The following is a 20935-nucleotide window of genomic DNA, read 5'->3' on the forward strand; positions in this document are numbered from 1 at the left end:
CACTGTGCAAGTTTGGAAATAATAAGATGGAAACTGTGTACTTAATCGCGCAAACAAGGAGAATTTTCTCAAATTCAAGGGGAGATTATTGTGTACTTATTTCTCCGATACTGCTTATCTTCAATAGGGTTCAAGTCCTCATTGATATAAAGATACTGTGCAAATTTGGAAATAATTGGATAAAAACTGTGAAATTAAATGCGTAAACAATCAGGATTTCAAAATTTTCTCATTGTGCTGTTACACTTTTGTTATTTATGAAGTTGGGCTAGAGCTAGGTGCGGAGGGCGCATGGTTTGGTACGGGTTTGGTACGGTCTATACCGGGTTTTAGCTTTTAGCATTGTAGAAGTTGTTCCCCTTAGATAATTTTTCACCACTTGAAAGTCATATACGTTTAGGCAGCATTTTGCACAATGCAGTGATTTTCACCCCAAAAAGGTCCTCTTTATGCCCCCACAGTGTAAGTTTGGGTTTTATATGATGTTATTATATGATTACTTTGCATTATGAAAGTCACAATCCTGTATTTTCTGTGTAAGGTTAATTTTTTGTCGTGTTCTAATGGTTGTGATGTCACGTTAAATTTTACAATTTGTTTAAGAGAGTGATTATTCCTTGTGTATGTAAATCTATCTGTTATGCAGATACTATGCTATTATATAATGAATAGGACAGTACATTTTTGCTGTTTATGAATAGGACAGTACATTATTGCTGTTTATAGGTCTTAGGCCAAGGCATATATTTTGCCTGGGTTCATGGTTTGTCTATGCATGTATATAATACCGGTCCGTCAGGGAAATTAGGTTCTTTCAAGTCCGTCCGGTAAATTAGATTCTTTCAGTTTATATGAAATTCAGCTAGGACACATGTTTTCTGAGTTTAAGGATTAATAGATTAAGGCATTTCACATTCTGATTTGTTTATCAGGCATACATGTATGATATTCATATTATAATCATTGATCATGTATGAATTCTGTATGGTGGACTTATTAGTGTTATTTGTATACTTTAAGTCTTTTACCTTGGCTCTCCGGGGCGACATAATGAATAAAAGGAAAAACAAGCATTAAGGCTTTGTCATTATACTCATATTCAAGGGGAAGTCATTTTGGACTTATTGCTTTGATATTGATCTTTTTTAAAAAGTGTTTGAGTCCTCATTGATACAAAGACACTGTGCAAGTTTGCCAAGAATTGGATGAAAATTATGGACTTAATCACATAAAAAAACTGAATTTTCATTTTTTTCTCAAATTCAAGGGAAGATTATTCTGATCTTTTTACTCTGATGTTACCCATTTTCAATAGGGTTCAAGTCCTCATTAATATAAAGACACTGAACAAGTTTGAAAAGAATCGGATGAAAACTGTGGACTTTATCGCGTAAAGAAGAAAAAGTCTTATGCACGGACGGACGACGGAAACCACGCCATGACATAAGCTCTTCAGGCCTTCGGCCAGTAGAGCGGTTTGACTCATCATTCAGAAGAAGAAACTGTGCAAGTTGGGAAATGATTGGATGAAAACAGTGGACTTTATTGCGTAAACAAGCCTTTTTCAGAGCTCCAGATAAGGTTTTGTGAAATTCTTAACGCTACTACTAGATTTTCTAAAAGAATTCTTAACTCTAAAATTTTATTCTTAATGTTACTACTAAGTTTTGAAAAATAATTCTTAACATTCTTAATTCTAAATGATCTAAACATAATTAAAAATGTTTTTTTTTCATGCAAAATGCAAAAAATCAAGTGAACATACTTGCAACTTTATTTGCGCGAGTTCAACATTTTCTATTCAGTAGTATACAATAGTTTCAATAATTTCAACAAGGTACATGTATTCCATTTAATAACCTTGAACTTTTCATGTCATTTCAATTTTTGCCGTAATAAAGATCTTTTCTATAATGTCTTTCTTTACATTCAACTAAGGCTCACTTTGCGTACAACATGTTAAAAGCGTGTTTTTGTGCAAGTTTTGCAGTTTTTTAGGACGTCCTCCTGGCGCAGCCATTTCTTGTTGACAGACTGTACTAGCCGCTTTTATTGGAAAATGCGCTTCGTTTAACATACCCGATAATCATTCTATATAAGTACCGAAAAGATCTTAATACGTGAAAAGAACTCAATAAAAATCGATAAGAACCGATGTTAAAATAATATTCGTAACTTGATTTTGTAATTCTTAATGGTGCGACCAGATTTTAAAATAAATAAGTAACAGACTTGAAAATCATTGTTAATTACGAAAATACGACCCTTATCTGGGGATCTGCTTATTTCACAATTTTCTCAAATTCAAGGGGAGATAAATCTGGACTTTTTACCCTGATGTAATCCATTTTCAATAGGGTTTGAGTCCTCATTAATATGAAGACACTGAACAAGTTTGAAAAGAATCGGATGAAAACTGTGGACTTTATCGCGTAAACAAGAAAAAGTCTAACGCATGCACAGACGGACGACGGAAACCATGCCATGACATAAGCTCTTCAGGCCTTGGGCCAGTAGAGCTAAAAACGACATATGTTCTATAAGGTAACAATAAAATTTGCTATTCAAGCTCCCTCTGGCTTAAATTACCAGCGCTAATCCTTGCTTGCCCCTTTTTAACAAACCATATCTACTAGTCGAGTGATTCAGTGTTGTTTTTGACACCTTTATACCAGCCATCTATCAGCAAATTATTGGCTTTATTGGGCATTCACACCGTATTTTTATGATAGGGGTCACTAATTGCTAGCGATATATGCATCGTAAAGAATTAAACGCAGACTGCTTTTTTATTTCATGGCCCAAATCAAGTCCAAAGATACCCAGTGTTTTTTTCACCATTTTGGGAATAGGGCCAGGTCCCTTTGGATTGGAAAAATTTGCGTTGTTTTGAGTAAAATTGGGAAATTAGTGTTGTTGCTGTTTTGCTAAACAAGAGCACCGCAAAACGGGTGCCACGCTCGGCTGCGGGTGCAGTTTTGAATAAATAAAAGCTTGTCAGATTTTTTTTTTTTTAACGTCACAGTGACTTTGACCTTTGACCTAGTGACCCAAAAATGGGTGTGGCATGTAGAACTAATCAAGGGTCAGCTACATAAGAAGTTTCAAAGATGTACTTTGAAGCACTTTGATTTTAGAGCCAATGTTGTAAAAAACCTTGACAAAATGTTAAGGTTTTAGCACGACGCGGATGACAAGACGATGGACACGACGAGCTGGCTATTTTTTCCATTGGAAATGGGTCCGATTAATGGACTCGATTTTGAATAAAAAAAACACACTGATACAACATGACGCTAAAAAAAACTGTCAAAACACTAGTTTTGTAAATCAAACAAACTGAGCGCTTACTGATAAACATTGATGTTTCACATAAATTAACAAAAATCCTTTTGTCTGATTTTCAGAAAATAATGTGTACACATTGCATCAATCTAAATTTAGAGTAAATTGATGATTGGTTGAATAAAAACAGTGCTCGAACGATTACACATGCCTCTGTCCCAAATTGAATCATATAGAGGCATGCCCGCCATTTCACTTTATGGATTAATCCGCATAGTGCACATGTGTGTTTACTACGGAAAATCGAGAATGTCTGTGTTCATGAAATTCTTAAACACATTTATCCTCAATATTTGCTAGAAAGTATGAGATTTTGTAAGTAAAATACTAATTACTGACTACAGTAAAGGTGGCATGATTGATCGTTTTAGGTGTCCCGCTTTTTGGCCAATGTCCCGAAATTTTTAATGGAATGTCCCCGATTGTGACCTGATAATTTCTGGCATGTATAATAATGTGTATTATACCACCCAAGGTTAAATAATCCAGTCTAAACACTTATTTTGTATATCAAACAAATTGAATGCTGATCATTACACATAGATGTTTCACATAAATTAGTTTCTTTTTCAACTGATTTTCTGAAAAAAGTTTGAACATATTGCATCAATCTGAATTGAGAGTGAGGATTGGTTTAACAAGAAAAGTACTTGAAGGGCCCACATCGCATTACACATGTTAATTTGGAATACCCTGTGCCGATTGGATGTCAAAATGATGCATACCCCATATTTCACTTCATGGAATCACGTGCATGCACATAGTGCGCTTGTTCATTTACATCCGGAAAATCAGGAACATTAGTGTTAACTAGAGCTTTGTCACAGACGTGACGAATACCCCCACATGCCACATTGACACATAATATTTTGCATGTCATCTTCAAAAAACAAACAGCGGACACCATGCTCAATTTTTAAAACGCACTAAGTGACCCCTTGACCTAGTTTTTGACCCAGAAAAGCCCATGTTTTAACTTGGCCTTAAGATCATCTCCATAAAACTTTTGACCAAGTTTGGTGAAGATGGATGTAATCTACTTGAATAAGAGAGCGGAAACCATGCTGAATGTTTAAAAACGCACTAAGAAACCCCGTGACCTAGTTTTAGGCCTGGAATGGCCCATGTTCAAACTTGTCCTAGAGATCATTTAGATAAAACTTGTGACCAAGTTTGGTGAGGATTGGATGAAAACTACTTGAATTAGAGAGCGGACAACATGGTGAGGTTTAAAACGCACTTAGATACCCCGTGACCTAGTTTTTGACCCAGCATGACCCATATTCAAACTTGACCTAGACATCATCTAGATACAACTTCTGACCAAGTTTGGTGAAGATTGGATGAAAACTACTTGAATTAGAGAGCGTAAAACATTGTGATGTTTAAAACGCACTAAGTGACCCCGTGACCTTGTTTTTGACCCGGCATGACCCATATTCAAACTTGCCCAAGACATTATCAAGATACAACTTCTGACCAATTTTGGTAAAGATTAGATAAAAACTACTTGAATTAGAGAGTGGACAACATGGTGAGGTTTAAAACACACTAAGTGACCCTGTGACCTAGTTTTTGACCCGGCATGACCCATGTTCGAACTTGACCTACACCTCATCTAGTTACAACTTCTGACCAAGTGTGGTGAAGATCTGATGAAAACTATTTGAATAAGAGAGAGGACACCATGCTGAATGTTAAAAAACACACTTAGTGACCCCGTGACCTAGTTTTTGACCCGGCAAGACCCATGTTCGAACTCGGCCTTAAGATCAGTCGTCGAAATTCGAACTAGTCCGACAGCAAAAAACTAGTATTTTTTCTTTCGGGCTTGTAGGAAATCCAATATTACAAGCCCGACGTGCTTGTACAATTCATTAAACAGAAAACGAGTTCCACTTTCATTTTCAATATTTGTAAACAAAGTTTTGAGCCACTTGAATCAACAGCCGCTTATGTTTTAACACACTGCGCACATGTGCTGGGCAATCAGCCGATAATTGGATTACTGCGCATAAAGCGCATGGTTTTGTGGTTCCCGGATTACTATTATGTAAAATAAATGTTTTGCGTTGCGTTCGGGACACAGAGAGTAATGGCCGAAAAGTTGTCATTCAAGTACGTCGTTGAGGAATGCGAATCTGAAGTAACTGTGATTGACGCATTTGTCAACTGGCTTTTTGTAGAATAACCTGGCACTTAATTGCTCATATATTTTCTGGTGGTTCAGGTTTGCTCTCTCTTTCACATGGATATATGGGATACATTTCTGCTAATTTTTTACTTATACTTTATGTATATATTTATAATTGTGATTTGATTGAAATCCGTGTGTGAAATTAATTTCTTCTTATTTCAGGATCCGAAAGAGGCTGGCTCAGATGACGAGGAAGCAAACCTGGATGAGGATGAAATTAATAAGAGATTTGTATTGTATTCTTAAGATTGAATAAATGAATGCTTTTTTGGATGTTTTATGTTATGTTTATCTGCATTTTTAACAAAAATGTTTGGGCTGGTAAAATCTGACTCTGGCATGTTCAAATTCCCATAGTACTAGCCCGACTTGCTTGTAGATTTAAATCTGAATTTCAATGACTGCTTAAGATTATCTAGATACAACTTCTGACCAAGTTTGGTGAAGATCGGATGAAAACTACTTGAATTAGAGAACGGACAACATGCTGAATGTTTAAAACGCACTAAGTGACCCCGTGACCTAGTTTTTGACCCGGCAAGGTCCATGTTCGAACTTGGCCTAGACATCATGTAGATACAACTTCTGACCAAGTTTGGTGAAGATCGGATGAAAACTACTTGAATTAGAGAGCGGACACTTAATACGGACCGACAGACAGACGGACCGACCGACAAGTTCACTCCCATATACCCCCCTAAACTTCCTTTGTGGGGGTATAATGAAGTTCTTAAACACATTTATCATTGATATTGGCCTGAAATATGGAATTTTTGTAGATAATACACTGATAACATTTTGGAAATGGGGCCAGGTCCCTTTGGGTTGGGAAATAACACATACTTCAGGGCTTTTTTTGGCCCGATTTTATACCCTAAATTCGGCTATATTCCCAATTGCAAAAAGTATACTTTTTTCCCAAAATTTGTTAAAAAATTCCCGATTGGGAAAAAAAACGCTAATGACATCGGATGTTTTGCTTTTTAACAAAGCATGGTCTGATCAGGACTCATATGGGTTTTAGACTATACCTCGATTTGGATAACGTGGGCATTATTCATGTACACAATATTCTCCTTGTTGTTCAGGCGCTTATTATATTTGCGATCAAATTCAAGCGTTTTGTGATTCGGTTGAATGGAAAACAAAGATGTCTCCTAATTCAAAATATTATGTAAACAAGGGCTGTTTGTAAAACATGCATGCCCCCCATATGGGCTCTACGTTGTAGTGACAGCCATTGTGTGAATATGTTTTTTGTCACTGTGACCTTGACTTTTGACCTAGTGACCTGAAAATCGATAGGGGTCATCTGCGAGTCATGATCAATGTACCTATGAAGTTTCATGATCCTAAGCATAAGCGTTCTTGAGTTATCATCCGGAAACCATGTTACTATTTCGGGTCACCATGACCTTGACCTTTGACCTAGTGACCTCAAAATCAATAGGGGTCATCTGCGAGTCATGATCAATTTACCTATGAAGTTTCATGATCCTAGGCATAAGCGTTCTTGAGTTATCATCTGGAAACCATTTTACTATTTCGGGTCATCATGACCTTGACCTTTGACCTAGTGACCTGAAAATCAATAGGGGTCATCTGCGAGTCATGATCAATGTACCTATGATGTTTCATGATCGTAGCCACAAGCGTTCTCGAGTTATCATCCGGAAACCATTTTACTATTTCGGGTCACTGTGACCTTGACCTTTGATATAGTGACCTGCATGAAAATCAATAGGGGTCAACTGCGAGTCATGATCAATCTACCTATCAAGTTTCATGATCCTAGGAATAAGCGTTATTGAGTCATCATCCCGAAACCATTTTACTATTTCGGGTCACCGTGACCTTGACCTTTGACCTAGTGACCTGAAAATCAATAGGGGTCATCTGCTAGTCATTATCAATCTACCTATCAAGTTTCATGATCCTAGGCATAAGCGTTCTTGAGTTATCATCCGGAAACCATTTTACTATTTCGGGTCACCATGACCTTGGCCTTTGACTTAGTGACCTGAAAATCAATAGGGGTCATCTGCCAGTCATTATCAATCTACCTATGAAGTTTCATGATTCTAGGCATAAGCGTTCTTGAGTTATCATCCGGAAACCATTTTACTATTTCGGGTCACCGTGACCTTGACCTTTGACCTAGTGACCTGAAAATCAATAGGGGTCATCTGCCAGTCATTATCAATCTACCTATGAAGTTTCATGATTCTAGGCATAAGCGTTCTTGAGTTATCATCCCGAAAACATTTTACTATTTCGGGTCACCGTGACCTTGACCTTTGACCTAGTGACCTCAAAATCAATAGGGGTCATCTGCGAGTCCTGATCAATCTACCTATCAAGTTTCATGATCCTAGGCATAAGCGTTCTTGAGTTATCATCCGGAAACCATTTTACTATTTCGGATCACCGTGACCTTGACCTTTGACCTAGTGACCTCAAAATCAATAGGGGTCATCTGCGAGTCCTGATCAATCTACCTATCAAGTTTCATGATCCTAGGCATAAGCGTTCTTGAGTTATCATCCGGAAACCATTTTACTATTTCGGGTCACCGTGACCTTGACCTTTGACCTAGTGACCTCAAAATCAATATGGGTCATCTGCGAGTCATTATCAATGGTCCTATGAAGTTTTATGATCCTAGGCCCAAGCGTTCTTGAGTTATCATCCGGAAACCACCTGGTGGACCGACCGACCGACAGATATAAGAGCAATATACCCCCTCTTCTTCGAAGGGGGGCATAAAAAGATTCCTAAGCAAAAACCTGGGGGCAAAACGAAAACTGTTGATTTTTTTAAGCAAGCTTCATAAAAAAAACATCGTCAAGAAGTACAAATCTTCCCAATTAAAACTCCTGCCATTGTTGATGATTATCATTGATAGTAATTTAATAACAAGTGACTCTTTTGCATGATCGTCATCGTTGATTTCCAAAAGCAAAGTGCTGACTGATATTCAACATGTTCATAGCAGTAGTTCTTCAGAAGACGATGAAGTGCCTCCTAATAAAATGGTGCCTGATGAGAATAAAGACTTTATGTGAGCTTATTATGTGAAAAATTGTTGATCATGTTGGTGTTTGTCAAATTGTGGTGTTTGTGAATAAATATGCTGAACTCATTCATGTAGTTTGAAATCCCAATTTATTTTCCAAATTTCTTGGAAATGCTTATAAAATTCCCAATTTCAAAGCCATGGGCTGTCTTCCCAAAAAGCTGAAAAAAAGCCCTGGACTATACCTCGATTTGGATAACGTCGGCATTATTCGTGTGCAGGTTACTGTGAAACCATTATTATTTGTCAGACATTAATTTTCGTCTTTTTCGTCCTTCGACCGATGGACGAATTCAAGATCCTTACGAACAATCATGTCCCATATTTGAAACAAATAAGACTGAATTACCGTAGGCATGAGGCATTTAAATACAGCGTAATCCACGCATATACACAGGGCTCGAAATTAACACGCGCACACTCGCAAAATGCCAGTAAAAAAAGATTGCAAGGTAACTTAAAAGCTACTTGTATTTTTTGTAAGTAAAGAAATAGTAAAAAAAAAATGAGTTATATTGCTAAATGCCTTCGACGGCATGAAGGCTAAACTGTAGATCAATTTTTTGAACGTCCGAATACCCATATGCGGAAGCGCGCACCTTGTTTGTAGACTGGTATACTTATAGTACAGATACCTGGATGGTATTGATACAAAGAACATGAAACAGTTGACTATTCACACTCAAGTTAAATCCGGTTTTGACACAAAGGGGTGTACATTATACAGTGTACTGACAACTGACATTTCCTGTAAAACACGAATGCAATAAGGCTGTATCGAATGCATCAACTTAGTTAAGGTAGAATAGTGTTGATTAGCGCTAATTGTTAACAACTTTATTACCCATTGTGTGTATTGTGTTTTTCAGGGGTGTTGCAGATTATACAGCCAACAAGCGGCGAATCCGGATCAAAGACAAAACTATTAAAAATACAAGGGACAGTTTCTATCACCTGAAATAACAGACTTGTTAATTGGCATATGCCAAACAAGACCCACCTCCTGCAAGTGACTACCAAGTGTCTTCCCTCTTTCCCCAGCACGAATTTTTCGCAACCACGTATTACATGTATTACAAACATAACAAACAAATCGGACGCTTTTTTTTTACCAAAACCAGAAATGGATGAATTTAAGTGCTGACGAAATAGTCATTTTTTTTAAAAGGACGAAATTTCGTGCTGACGATAATAAATGGTTTCACAGTATTAGCGGTGTTGTTCAGGCGCTTATTATATTTGCGATGAAATTCAAGCATTTTGTTATTTGGCTGAATGGAAAACAAAGATGTCCCGTAACTCCAGTTTTGACGTGAAAAAGATTCCTAAGCAAAAACCTGGCTGCAAAACGAAAACTGTTGATTTTTTTAAGCAAGCATCATTAAAAAAACAAACATTGTCAAAAAGTACAAGTCTTCCCATTGAAACTCCTTCCATTGTTAATGATAGTAATGTAATAACAAGTGACTCTTTTGCATACATGCCATACATCCTGGATTGTCCCGGAAATGAAGAACGTGTCCCGCAGTCCCGGAAATCTATTAAATGTCCCGGATTTTACAAAATCCATATATACAGTACACTCCACGCGTTTTCCCCAAAAAACGCGCTCCCACCGCGGGTTTTTTTCTGCTAGTGAGTGTTCACGCGGTGTTGAGAGAGCAAGGTGAACTCGATAAAACGCTCGGCGTTACGCCGCGTTCGCTCATTCCCGCGGCGTGTATTACTTTAGCCTAGTCGGTAAATGCAGACAATTTCTGTTCTTATCAGTGACCGCCGCGCATCGCAGCGTTAGCAGTGTGCTACTGGGCATGCCAAAAAAACAACAACATTGTTATAAAAAATTGTTTAAATACTGTAGTACATGTATAAAAAAGATAATTGTATAGAAAATTTATATGTATAAAAATTATGTTTTTTCATTCACAGGTACGTCTACAATATGAATGAATATAAGACATTTGACAAATTAATATTTAAATCATTACACATATAAGACAAGAATAAATGTTCCGTAAAATTTCCAAATGAGAATAATAATAAGTAATCCGAAACACACTACGATTTTTAATGTTAACACGACGTTTACAAATGCTTCCAATCAGGGTTGGCATATTGACCGGTCAATTGAGTATTGACCGGGCCGGTGGTCAATACCTGGTTAAAACCGGTCAATACTGGTCATTATTGGTCATTACTGGTCAATACTGGTCGATTGAAAATTGTAGCATTTAAACATCACAAAGCTATTTTATATTAAATCAATAATTATTCTGTAATTGATAAACTTTTTTTTTAAAGTTATTTATTGTAAAAAAAATCTTTAAAGCTGTAAAAATTACTTCTTTATTATTTATGGAAACGGCCTCAAATACATAAGGACTAAGGCAATATCTTCATCTCAGTGTATCACATCTAAAGTATTATTACTATTGTAGGTACCATTGCATTTCACTTATCTATTGATATATCTATTTGATAAGCAGATGGACAAACAGAACTCTTGTGTTTTCTAGGGTCATAAATCTGGCCCCTAAGCCTTAATTGGTAACAAAATGCATGCAGTGTTATGTCTCTGATATTGACAATGAAGCAAATCTGCCCTTAGGCTATTTCATATCACTCACACAAAAGGAGATTACTTGCTATTAATTAAATAGTTACCTCTAACTTGTCTCCTTTCTGTTTTTAGAGGGTTTTTTCCTTTCATATTTAAAAGTTCTATTAGTATTGAAATGAATACGCAATCAAAGTTCTTGATTTTGACAACTCTTCTCTTCAATTATTTTTTTCTTTTAATAATTATTTCTTATTATGTTGTTTTTTTATATCAAAGGAAAATAAAAGTTTTTTGACTATTTTGTTTAAAAAGTATTTAAAGAAATCTATGCAAAAATACATGACAAGTAAGGGTCATGTAAAAAAGGTTCCATTTTAGGCCCTATTATCAGTTTTGGGTGCCCCAACCTGTGTAGGTGAGAAGACTGTGGGGACAGTGGGGCATAAGGAATAACTCATACACAGTAATTGACAGGTTATTGTTGAATCAAGCACAGAATTATCTGAGCATTCATAATTCATTAGAATTGAAAAAAAAGTTCAATCAACCAGAAAAATCCAATTGACCACCTTTGACTAATTTGAAAAATTTTGAAAGATTTGCCTACAAATTGCATGAACAGGTATAAAATAGTGGGTATTAATAGCTTAAGACATTATTGGCAACATGTCTGTTAAATTTATGTTATCAATATTGTTTAATTAGGCATGGAATATTAATCAAAATTAGGGGTTAAGTTCAATCGACCAGTATTGACCAGTAATGACCACTTCGGGAGTATTGACCGGGGCGGTTTTAACCGGTAAAAACCGCCGGTTAAAACCGGGGGTGGTCGATTGGTGCCAACCCTGCTTCCAATACACAGTCATCATGTATATTTCCCGACAAAAGCGCGCGAAAATTATGCTGCAATGTACAAGGTATACTCCTGCAAAGCGTGCGTGTATTGATTTGTTTGATACAAACTTTATAGCGCAGAGAACATTCAATTTTGTTGATTTCGGTTAAAAATGTCTTTGGTATTTTTTAACAAAATTATATCGCGAATAAGTTGATATTTCCTCCAAAATAATTTCAAATCATACACGCCGAATCTTTATCGTTACGATATTTTAGTAGAGTAATTATTTTAACAGTAATTGTACTGTAAACTGATTAAAGAAGACATCTGGACGGAACTGGATTTTAAGTGTTTGACGTTATGAAAACACGCAAAGCTTGTCTACTGACCTATTGTGTAGACTGCTGTCTGCGGTGTTTTGAAAAAAGGCATTAACATGTGTGAATGTCACTCTGCCGTTTTGGTCCATAATTACTGGTCAAAATTGTTTTAAATGTCGACGCAACGAAAATACAACTGTGAATATTAAATGCAACTATCAACTCAATAGTTACCACCTTCTTTTAGCAATCAATGGAATAACATAACTTCAAAGAGAAAAAAAATGCATTAGCCAGCAGAGAATTGACTTTGTTCCGACAATTAAAACCATTCCTTATGCATTCGTTGAACGTGTTTACTTGAGTAAGTTATGCCTTTAGACAGGAAGCGGCTTTTCTTTGATTACGTCAAACTGTCAATTCACACAGATTTGCGAGATTTTTAGGGTCCTTGGTCATTTGTTTACATGTTCAGTATAAAAAATCACCTGCTAACATGAAAACTTTGGATTAAATGATCAAAATAAAAACAATGTTGCAAACTGTGTTTATATTAATTGGTAAGTATTAGTTAAAAGACGACGTTTTGTTTGTCGTAAATCAACGAGTTTTCTACACAACAACAACTACTTCTACAACCACGTCGGGATCGATCTATCTTGTTGTTTTTTTTAATTGTAAATATTATACTACATGTACATTTATGTACTTGTAATAAATGTAATTTTATTTGAAAATCAGGAAGTCAAACAAAATTAAATTGATCGTTATCTCGTAAAATGCGGAGTTTCCCCCGCGTTGCCAACGCCGAGGGCCGCCACGTCGGCTTATCAGTTTTGCCGATCGTTAACCGCCGCGTCCAAAATCATGCAAACGCCGCTTCTGGCGGGATTTTCTTAATCTCCCTCCAGGTCAATCACCGCGGAGTATGGAGGGAAATTGGGGAAAACACGTGGAGTGTACTGTACATGTACCTTACCTTAGGCTTAAATGCACCTTGAATCTGTGTTCCCACTAATCCGCAGCGTCTCTATGGCAATGCCTACCCGAGTAGGTGACCACCCTACGTGTCAAAATTGATCAATTAACAGGGGTCCTGTTATCATATCGATTGGCTACATTCGCAGTCAAACCGAAAAGGCGGCATTGTTTAATGTGGTTGTTCATTGGCTTTAATATACTAAGTAATGATTTCCCTCCGCGTAAGGGCAAATGAGTTGTTCACACATCTGAAGTCCAAGATTGTTGAGTAAAAAAATAAAAGGATACGTTCGCACATTTAATCGACAAAGAAGTTGAGTACAAATTAAGCATATAAAATTGTCATCCTCACTAGCTTTATTTCTGTCTTGTTCTAAACCGCCAGTAATTATCACAATAAAAATAATAAGTGACTTTGAATAGCGTTCGCAATTGTAAGCACCATTGTGACTTGCCGTTATTGCACTAGATTTTCGGACGCTCTTACTTTTCGGACACCCTAAATGTATCCCAGAAAATTATTCTTTTAACTTAGTTTTTCTTCCTGCAGATGACGTGACATGTACACAATAGCAATTTGGTGCTCTTTTTTAACACGAAAAACATGTGGCTTGTATCTAGTAACGGAATTAAGTAGTAATGTTTAATTTGATGTTAATAGATCTAGTGTATTTCGGATACCGTAGGCTTTCGAACTTAGCAATTTAGGATATGAACAATGCGTACCAAAAATGAATATATGTCTATCTATATATATAGCTGTATGTATGCATGTCCCGGAAAATTGGCAAATGTCCCGGAAAATTGAGCTCAATGTGTCCCGGAATTGGTCTGAAAATATATGGCATGTATGCTCTTTTGCATCATCATCGTGGATTTCGAAAGCAAAGTGCTGACTGATGTTAAACATGTTGACAGCAGTGGTTCTTCGTCAGAAGAAAAAGCGCCTCCTAATAAAATGATGCCTGATGTTCCGAAGAATTTGTGTGAGCTTTTTATGTGGAAAACTGTTGATCATAATGGTGTTTGTGATTAAGGATGCTGAACTCAATCATGTAGTTTTAAATCCCAATTTATTTTCCCAATTTCTTGAAAATGCTGATAAAATTCCCTATTTCACAGCCATGGGCTATCTCCTAAAAAGCTGAAAAAAGCCCTGTAATCATGGTAGATTCTAGCATAAGTCATGATAAGAGCAGTGCAAATCGCATCAGGTTATTTACACGTGTTCAGTGGGATTACCCTGTTCTGATTTGTTGTTTATTATGATTTTTTTTTTAAGTACAGTGATCAAATGTTTAAGTTAAGTTGGTCTTATGCATATTGCAATGGAGTACTCTCCCTTTCCAGTGTAACGTCTTGATTAGAGGCAAACATGCGCGTAGTAGATGTTATTGAGGGTGTGTATGGACATTGCAATAATGTTTTATACAGCTGATATGAAAAGTAAGTCACGAAAATATGTTGCATTTCATTTCGCACAAAAACACAACAATAACAACAGCCAACGAAATTTGCATTGTATTATTAAGATGAGAACTTAATTTTTAAATTCGTAATTAAATATTATCACAATAAGAAATTTAATTTTATCAATACAAAATTTATTACCGGCTCTGTTTCGTCCGCCATTGTTACGGTGAAGTTCCACTATAATCATTTGGGTAATTCTACACTATTAATGTGATAATAGGTGCCTCCTAATTTACGGGCAAACGCTTATTTGATAACCATGTAAGGTAATACACATTTTGACATTATTGTGTACAAAACATTTTTTTTCAATACAAAAATAATGCTTCTCAACAATTAAATCTTAGATTTTGCTGGATGAAGCGTTTTACACCTGCCAAGCTTTTAGATCTAATATTTTATAATTGGGTGCTTATTTAGCCTCTAGATTTCAAAGATAATTCAGTGGCTGCGGCGTAGTGGATATGGTGTCCGCCTAGCGACTCGGAGGTCTCAGTATTGATCCCTTAAGTGGAAGCGTTCTTTACAGGGACCTATACACAAATATGTCCCTGTTCTATAGAAACTCGTTCTACACAAGAAACAGATTGTTTTATAATATCTAAATTCAACTAAAGTTTTTGATTCTTGCATAGCCTGATTTAACATAGGTTATCAAAATAATGTAATGTGTCATGATAATAAATGTATAATGATGTAGAACTGAGGGACAGCATACTTGTTTTGCAATTGAAATAGTTCATACATATAGGCAGTTCTCATGCTAGGCCTAAATGGAAGGGCGCCCTGACCTACTCTTCGGAAGCCCCGCCCTGTCTTACCTGCCCTTCCCTTTTAAAAAAGAATAACGATTGTTTTGGAGACATATTTTAATTTATTAATCTCGTATTACATTGATATGTATTTATTTCTCATTGTATAATTCTATTTACATGGTTAAATAAAAATGGAAATAATATATATTCTAATACTTATTAATAATATACAAATGAATATCCAACAGGGAGCTTCCGGATACGAACGCGCGCTCGAAAGTGCCCTTTTGAGAAAATACTGCGCGCTTGAAAGTGCCCTTTTGACAAAATAGCACACCTGCCCTTTTCAAGTCCTAGCTGGAGCACTGATAGGTATCCCACAGGATTTTGTTTCGCAAACTGTCGTCACACAAAAACTAGCAATTTTAAAGCAATTCATAAATGACTGCATGCAATAAGTTTGTAACTGTGTATGAAAGATTTGAATTCAAACAACAATGTCATATAAGCCATATGTTTTATTTATAAATTCTAATAACACATGGAACAAACAAAGACATATCAGTAATCATATGAGCTTATTTATATGTCATTCATTGTCTTTCTAGGCTTAGCCACTAGCAAAAGCCATGTAAAAATGTTATATAATATATTATTATTCAGTATATATATATATATATATATATATATATATATATATATATATATATATATATATATATATATATATATATATATATATATATATATATATATATATATATATATATATATATATATATATATATATATACACTTCACATAATTTATTTTAACGTTAATGACACATGTGCTTGCAAAGTGATAATGTATTTTGAAAAAAATGTGGAATTCATGAATTATGTATTATAAACAATACAGCGCATGTATGAAAAAACAAGCACAATACAGCCTAGTGTGCAGTTTGTTCAATACAATATAGTAAAATGGTATTACCTTTAAATAACGAACAATGCTGCTTTTGTACTAGCGTATTATATATTTATCATGGAACTACAAGTAACAGCCAAATTATGTGTTTCACAATAAACAGGAAATCATATTAATGTTGCTACCGTACACTTTTATACTAAAAATTATCACAACACAGTGGTCTAGGTACTACGTGCTTTTACACTGTACTTGTCGCAAGTTTTTTATTACTAGTTTAGCATTTATTTGCAGGCACTGGTCGACATACAGACTAAATTTTCCTGGGAACAATCGTTTTTTGTCCTCAAATTGTTAATTTAACAACCCGTTGAGTTTGATTTGGACACATATTTTTATCAAACAGGAATTTTATTTAGCCTTTTTTTTTGCTGAAAAAAGTCTCATCACTGTGGAAAATGTTTAGTTTTCCGTCATATTTGATATACCTTCTTCACAATAAATTGTGAATGGAACCGTTTTTAGTGACTCAAGTGAAATATTTTGTTTTAAAATGTTACAAAAACTCGACACCTGTATTGAAAACAAATATTTACTACATATGAAATGTTTGAATATTTGATGATAGATTGTGCAATACCGGTATTTTCAATTATGTGGGAAGCAGACATCAGATGATATAAACGAACTACCTCTTTCCACACCCACTCAACTGAGCCTTGTTAGTGCTGGTCTCCTGGAGTGATGTTGCCCCGCAAGATGGCACTGAGAAATTACTGCAAGGAAAAAATAAGGCGTGTACCCTGCTCTGAACATGAGTTATCAGACAAAACTACTATAAATGAATATATAGGGTATAAGGGGCCTCACACGGTAGCCATAATAGAATAACAACAACTTGGTTCGAGGGCTGCTCAAAATGACGAAAGCAGCGGAATAAAAATCCAGTCAAGGACCAGCCATGGTCACCCTTCAATTTGATGCATTTCGGTCGGTTCGCAAATTTGTGTTACTGCTTGCATTATGACCGAAAGCCGTAGCTGGGGTTAATATTTGGATACGAAGTTTCGTCAAGTTATCATTGAATGCGTGTACATAGGTCCACAAATGCATATCATATCCGTGTATATGCATCTTGAATGAGTAAAATACCTTTCTTCAACCTGAACTGAGCCTCATATTTCTGGTGTCCCTTGAATGATGTGGGCCAGCAAGGTGACATTGAGAAACTCCTAGGTGGTCATCATTTGCAGAAATAATATCATATAAATATTCAAATTGAACATAAAGCAACGTTCAGGGCTTCCGACAGTGGCATAAAGGGAACATAATACATGTTTAATTCGCGATCTTGATTACATACGCATTCGATATACTAGTATATGACGTGAACACGCGATCGTTATTACGTGCGCCCACGATAGCTATGAAGTGCGAAGTCGAAAGCCATAACGACCCCATGGTAAAGCTATTGCGCGCACTCGATAGCTGATCAATCAAAATACTAATAAGATCAGCCATTATAAGCATCTTAAAATGTATAGTGAAGTGTTTTTGTGTTTCATTCTAAACATCCTAAAATGTATAGTGAATTGTGTGTGTGTGAAGTGCATGAATTGAAATTGTACAAGGTTATAAGTATTAATTATTCATTCGATAGTTGTATACGTAAAAGATATATTTTAAGAATGAATTATCAAGATTTCTGTCATTTACATATTTGCTTAGTAAATTGTACGCATTTACATACTAATGTTTGCCGTCATTATAATTGATTAGTTGTTAATGTTACACAGGTTTCGATATGACGCAATATGTTCATGCGTTTATGAAAATACAATACAATGGGAATAACATAAACTAATCTAGAATATCGTTTAATTTGAATTGAAAGAGGTCAAGCAGAAGCGTACTCACAAACTAGTTATAGCGGTTAAACTAATACAGAAAACATATATATCGTGTGAATATACAAAATGTTGTATATTCCGATTTCTAGGAAATTACATGTTTAGTATCGGGCCACTTCAAGATGCATCAAAAAATGAAAATTACTTAATTTTCATCAGAAAGTCCTGGAAAAGTGCATTAATGTGCATATCTTGATAATGTATTTTCTGTTGTGTAATATATGCATTTGTTAGCATGATATGACTCAGTAAAACTAGCTAATTAATAATATAATTATACGAGTGTTTGCATGCTCTTCACCTACTGCTTAAAGTTAAAGTTTCATGCTTACACGCACCAATGCTCTCTGTTTTTTTTAACGTTTGATCTTTTCTTACTCATTAATAATTATAAGCACCCCATTAATAATTATTAGCACCCGTTTTGTGTCAATACCAAAGCCGATCTAATTGATATTTTGTAAAGTACAACGAAGCCAGACAGAGTATAGTGAATATTTGTTACTAGTTTGTGAAGTAAGAGAGTATGAACACAGTATTGCCAGGTAATAGACAACTAGGCACACCGGTGTTAAAATGAAACACAACCGTTAAGATTCGGATAATATTGTCCAACAAGGATCTATTATAATAAACTTGGGTGATACTCACATTGAGCCGGTGTGTCGTACTCAAGATCGATAAGCATATATCCAAGATCAATACGGCGATTTAGGTTCGACTTTTTATCCAGAGCAAAATCTTGCCATACATGATTTAATACATGCATTCATTAGAGTGAAGACAGAAAAACATGACTTAATTGATAAAACCGTGTCTGAATTGTGAACCCAACCTTCATTGAATTAATACATGAGACAAACCATCTATAGAATAAAACTGAAAATACACATATTTCCGACCTTTCCTGTCTAGATAATGTATGCAGTATTCATAAGGTTAACGAGAATAACGAGACCCAAGAGATAAGTTATACATTCCTAAACACAACTTTTTATTCAAAGAACCATGCTTGGTATACATAAAAAGATAATTTATGATTATTTTTTTTCTTGAAAACGTTGCCTTTGCAAACTTTGCCTTTGCAATGAAATATAAACCAAGCAGATTTCCAAGAATGGTAATTCTCTATAAACACTCACGTTTAATGTTAAAGTAGCAGTGGTTACATTAACGGTAAGTCGTTAGTTTTATTTATACCGGGTGTTGGACGCGTGGCCAATTCACTGAAACACTATCAATATGTCATAAAACAACATTTCATCACTTTGAGAAAAAAATCTGATATAACATATATAAACATAGTGTCGGTGTCGTTTGGTTGGTTCCTAATAGGGCGAAGGTACCAATGTTGTAAATCACACTGTGCTTTCCCTACTAGGGCACACAAGTATTGGTGATGTGGAATTGTCGTAGGGTCGTTTGTTTGATTGTTGCTCGGGATACCCTTCCATGATTTTCCTCAAATTAATGACGACAACTAATACTATTTGATGTGTATTGCTTACGACACAACGATGCAAACATCGTTTCTTTTTTGTATTAGTGTTAATAAAACTTAAACCGAATTTATTTATTACTGAATTTCATACATACGCATTTTTAGATACTCTACAGTCGTTCATATCTTTGTGTTTTAATACAATGCATTTAAACATAAGTGTAGTATTTAATTTTAGTGTTGTTTTTTTTAAATATAATTAATACGCCTTTTAAATGAAATACCTTGAATACCATTATATATTTTTTTGTAAACGTCATCACACAAACAACCAAGTGAGTGGTTTATGATGTTAATATTAACAATTTTAATCCACCGTAAAAAGTGCAAATAGAAACACGATTACTATTGGTTTAGCAGGTACATGTTTAGAGCTCCGGTTACCAACGAAATCTCCGTTAGGAGATCGTTCGAAATTGCCGCAGAAAACATACATCATTGAGAACTGTGTGGGATAAATACCTTAAATAACTATAGCTCTGAACTTCGCAAACGCTCAACGTACTATGTCATGCAAATATCTAGAGCAGGCTCCTTCGAAATAGCAACCATAGCTCACCGCAATCTCCCAACAAGCCAATCCTATAAAGCTATCTTGTAGCTCTGCAAAGCATCGCACAAGCCCGCTAGGGAAGTACCAGATAATAACAGTCATCGTAAAATTCACATACCACTCATTGCCGCTGTAGTCGATTATTTCTATCAGACCTACGGTATTTTAGTTAATAATATCAGCATGGATGTGGGCATCCAATCGTCGAGAATACTACGGTTATTATTATTGGATGTTATAGTATGAATCGTTGTTCGGCAAACGAAAAAATTATTGTTTAAAGGATCAATAATTATTTGAATACATATTGAATACATATTTATATACACCAATTGATATTAATTGTAAATGAAAGTTGAAGGGAAATATAGCGGTAATAAGACTTAAGTATACTTATGTTAAATGTGTCACGACTATATGGCATAGCAATAGAAAATTACTACATGTATATGTTACAATAAATCTATCAAACAACTATAGAGTAGGACGGTGTTCAATTCAACGAGAATTATCA

The 20935-nt window shown here is 35.5% G+C and overlaps 1 protein-coding gene across 1 annotated transcript in view; it reads right to left on the reverse strand.

Annotated features, from left to right (window-relative positions):
* The window catches only part of LOC127876812 (U6 snRNA-associated Sm-like protein LSm3), a 32117-nt gene extending 17136 nt beyond the window's left edge, over positions 1-14981 (reverse strand). The window contains exon 1 of the mRNA XM_052422279.1: positions 14932-14981. Within this exon, the coding sequence (XP_052278239.1) occupies positions 14932-14952 (21 nt within the window). The 5' untranslated portion in view covers positions 14953-14981. The remainder of the gene's footprint in view (positions 1-14931) is intronic.
* Positions 14982-20935: the final 5954 nt, after the last annotated feature.

Source organism: Dreissena polymorpha, chromosome 1 (assembly GCF_020536995.1).
Source record: "Dreissena polymorpha isolate Duluth1 chromosome 1, UMN_Dpol_1.0, whole genome shotgun sequence".
Taxonomy (NCBI): Eukaryota; Metazoa; Mollusca; class Bivalvia; order Myida; family Dreissenidae; genus Dreissena; species Dreissena polymorpha.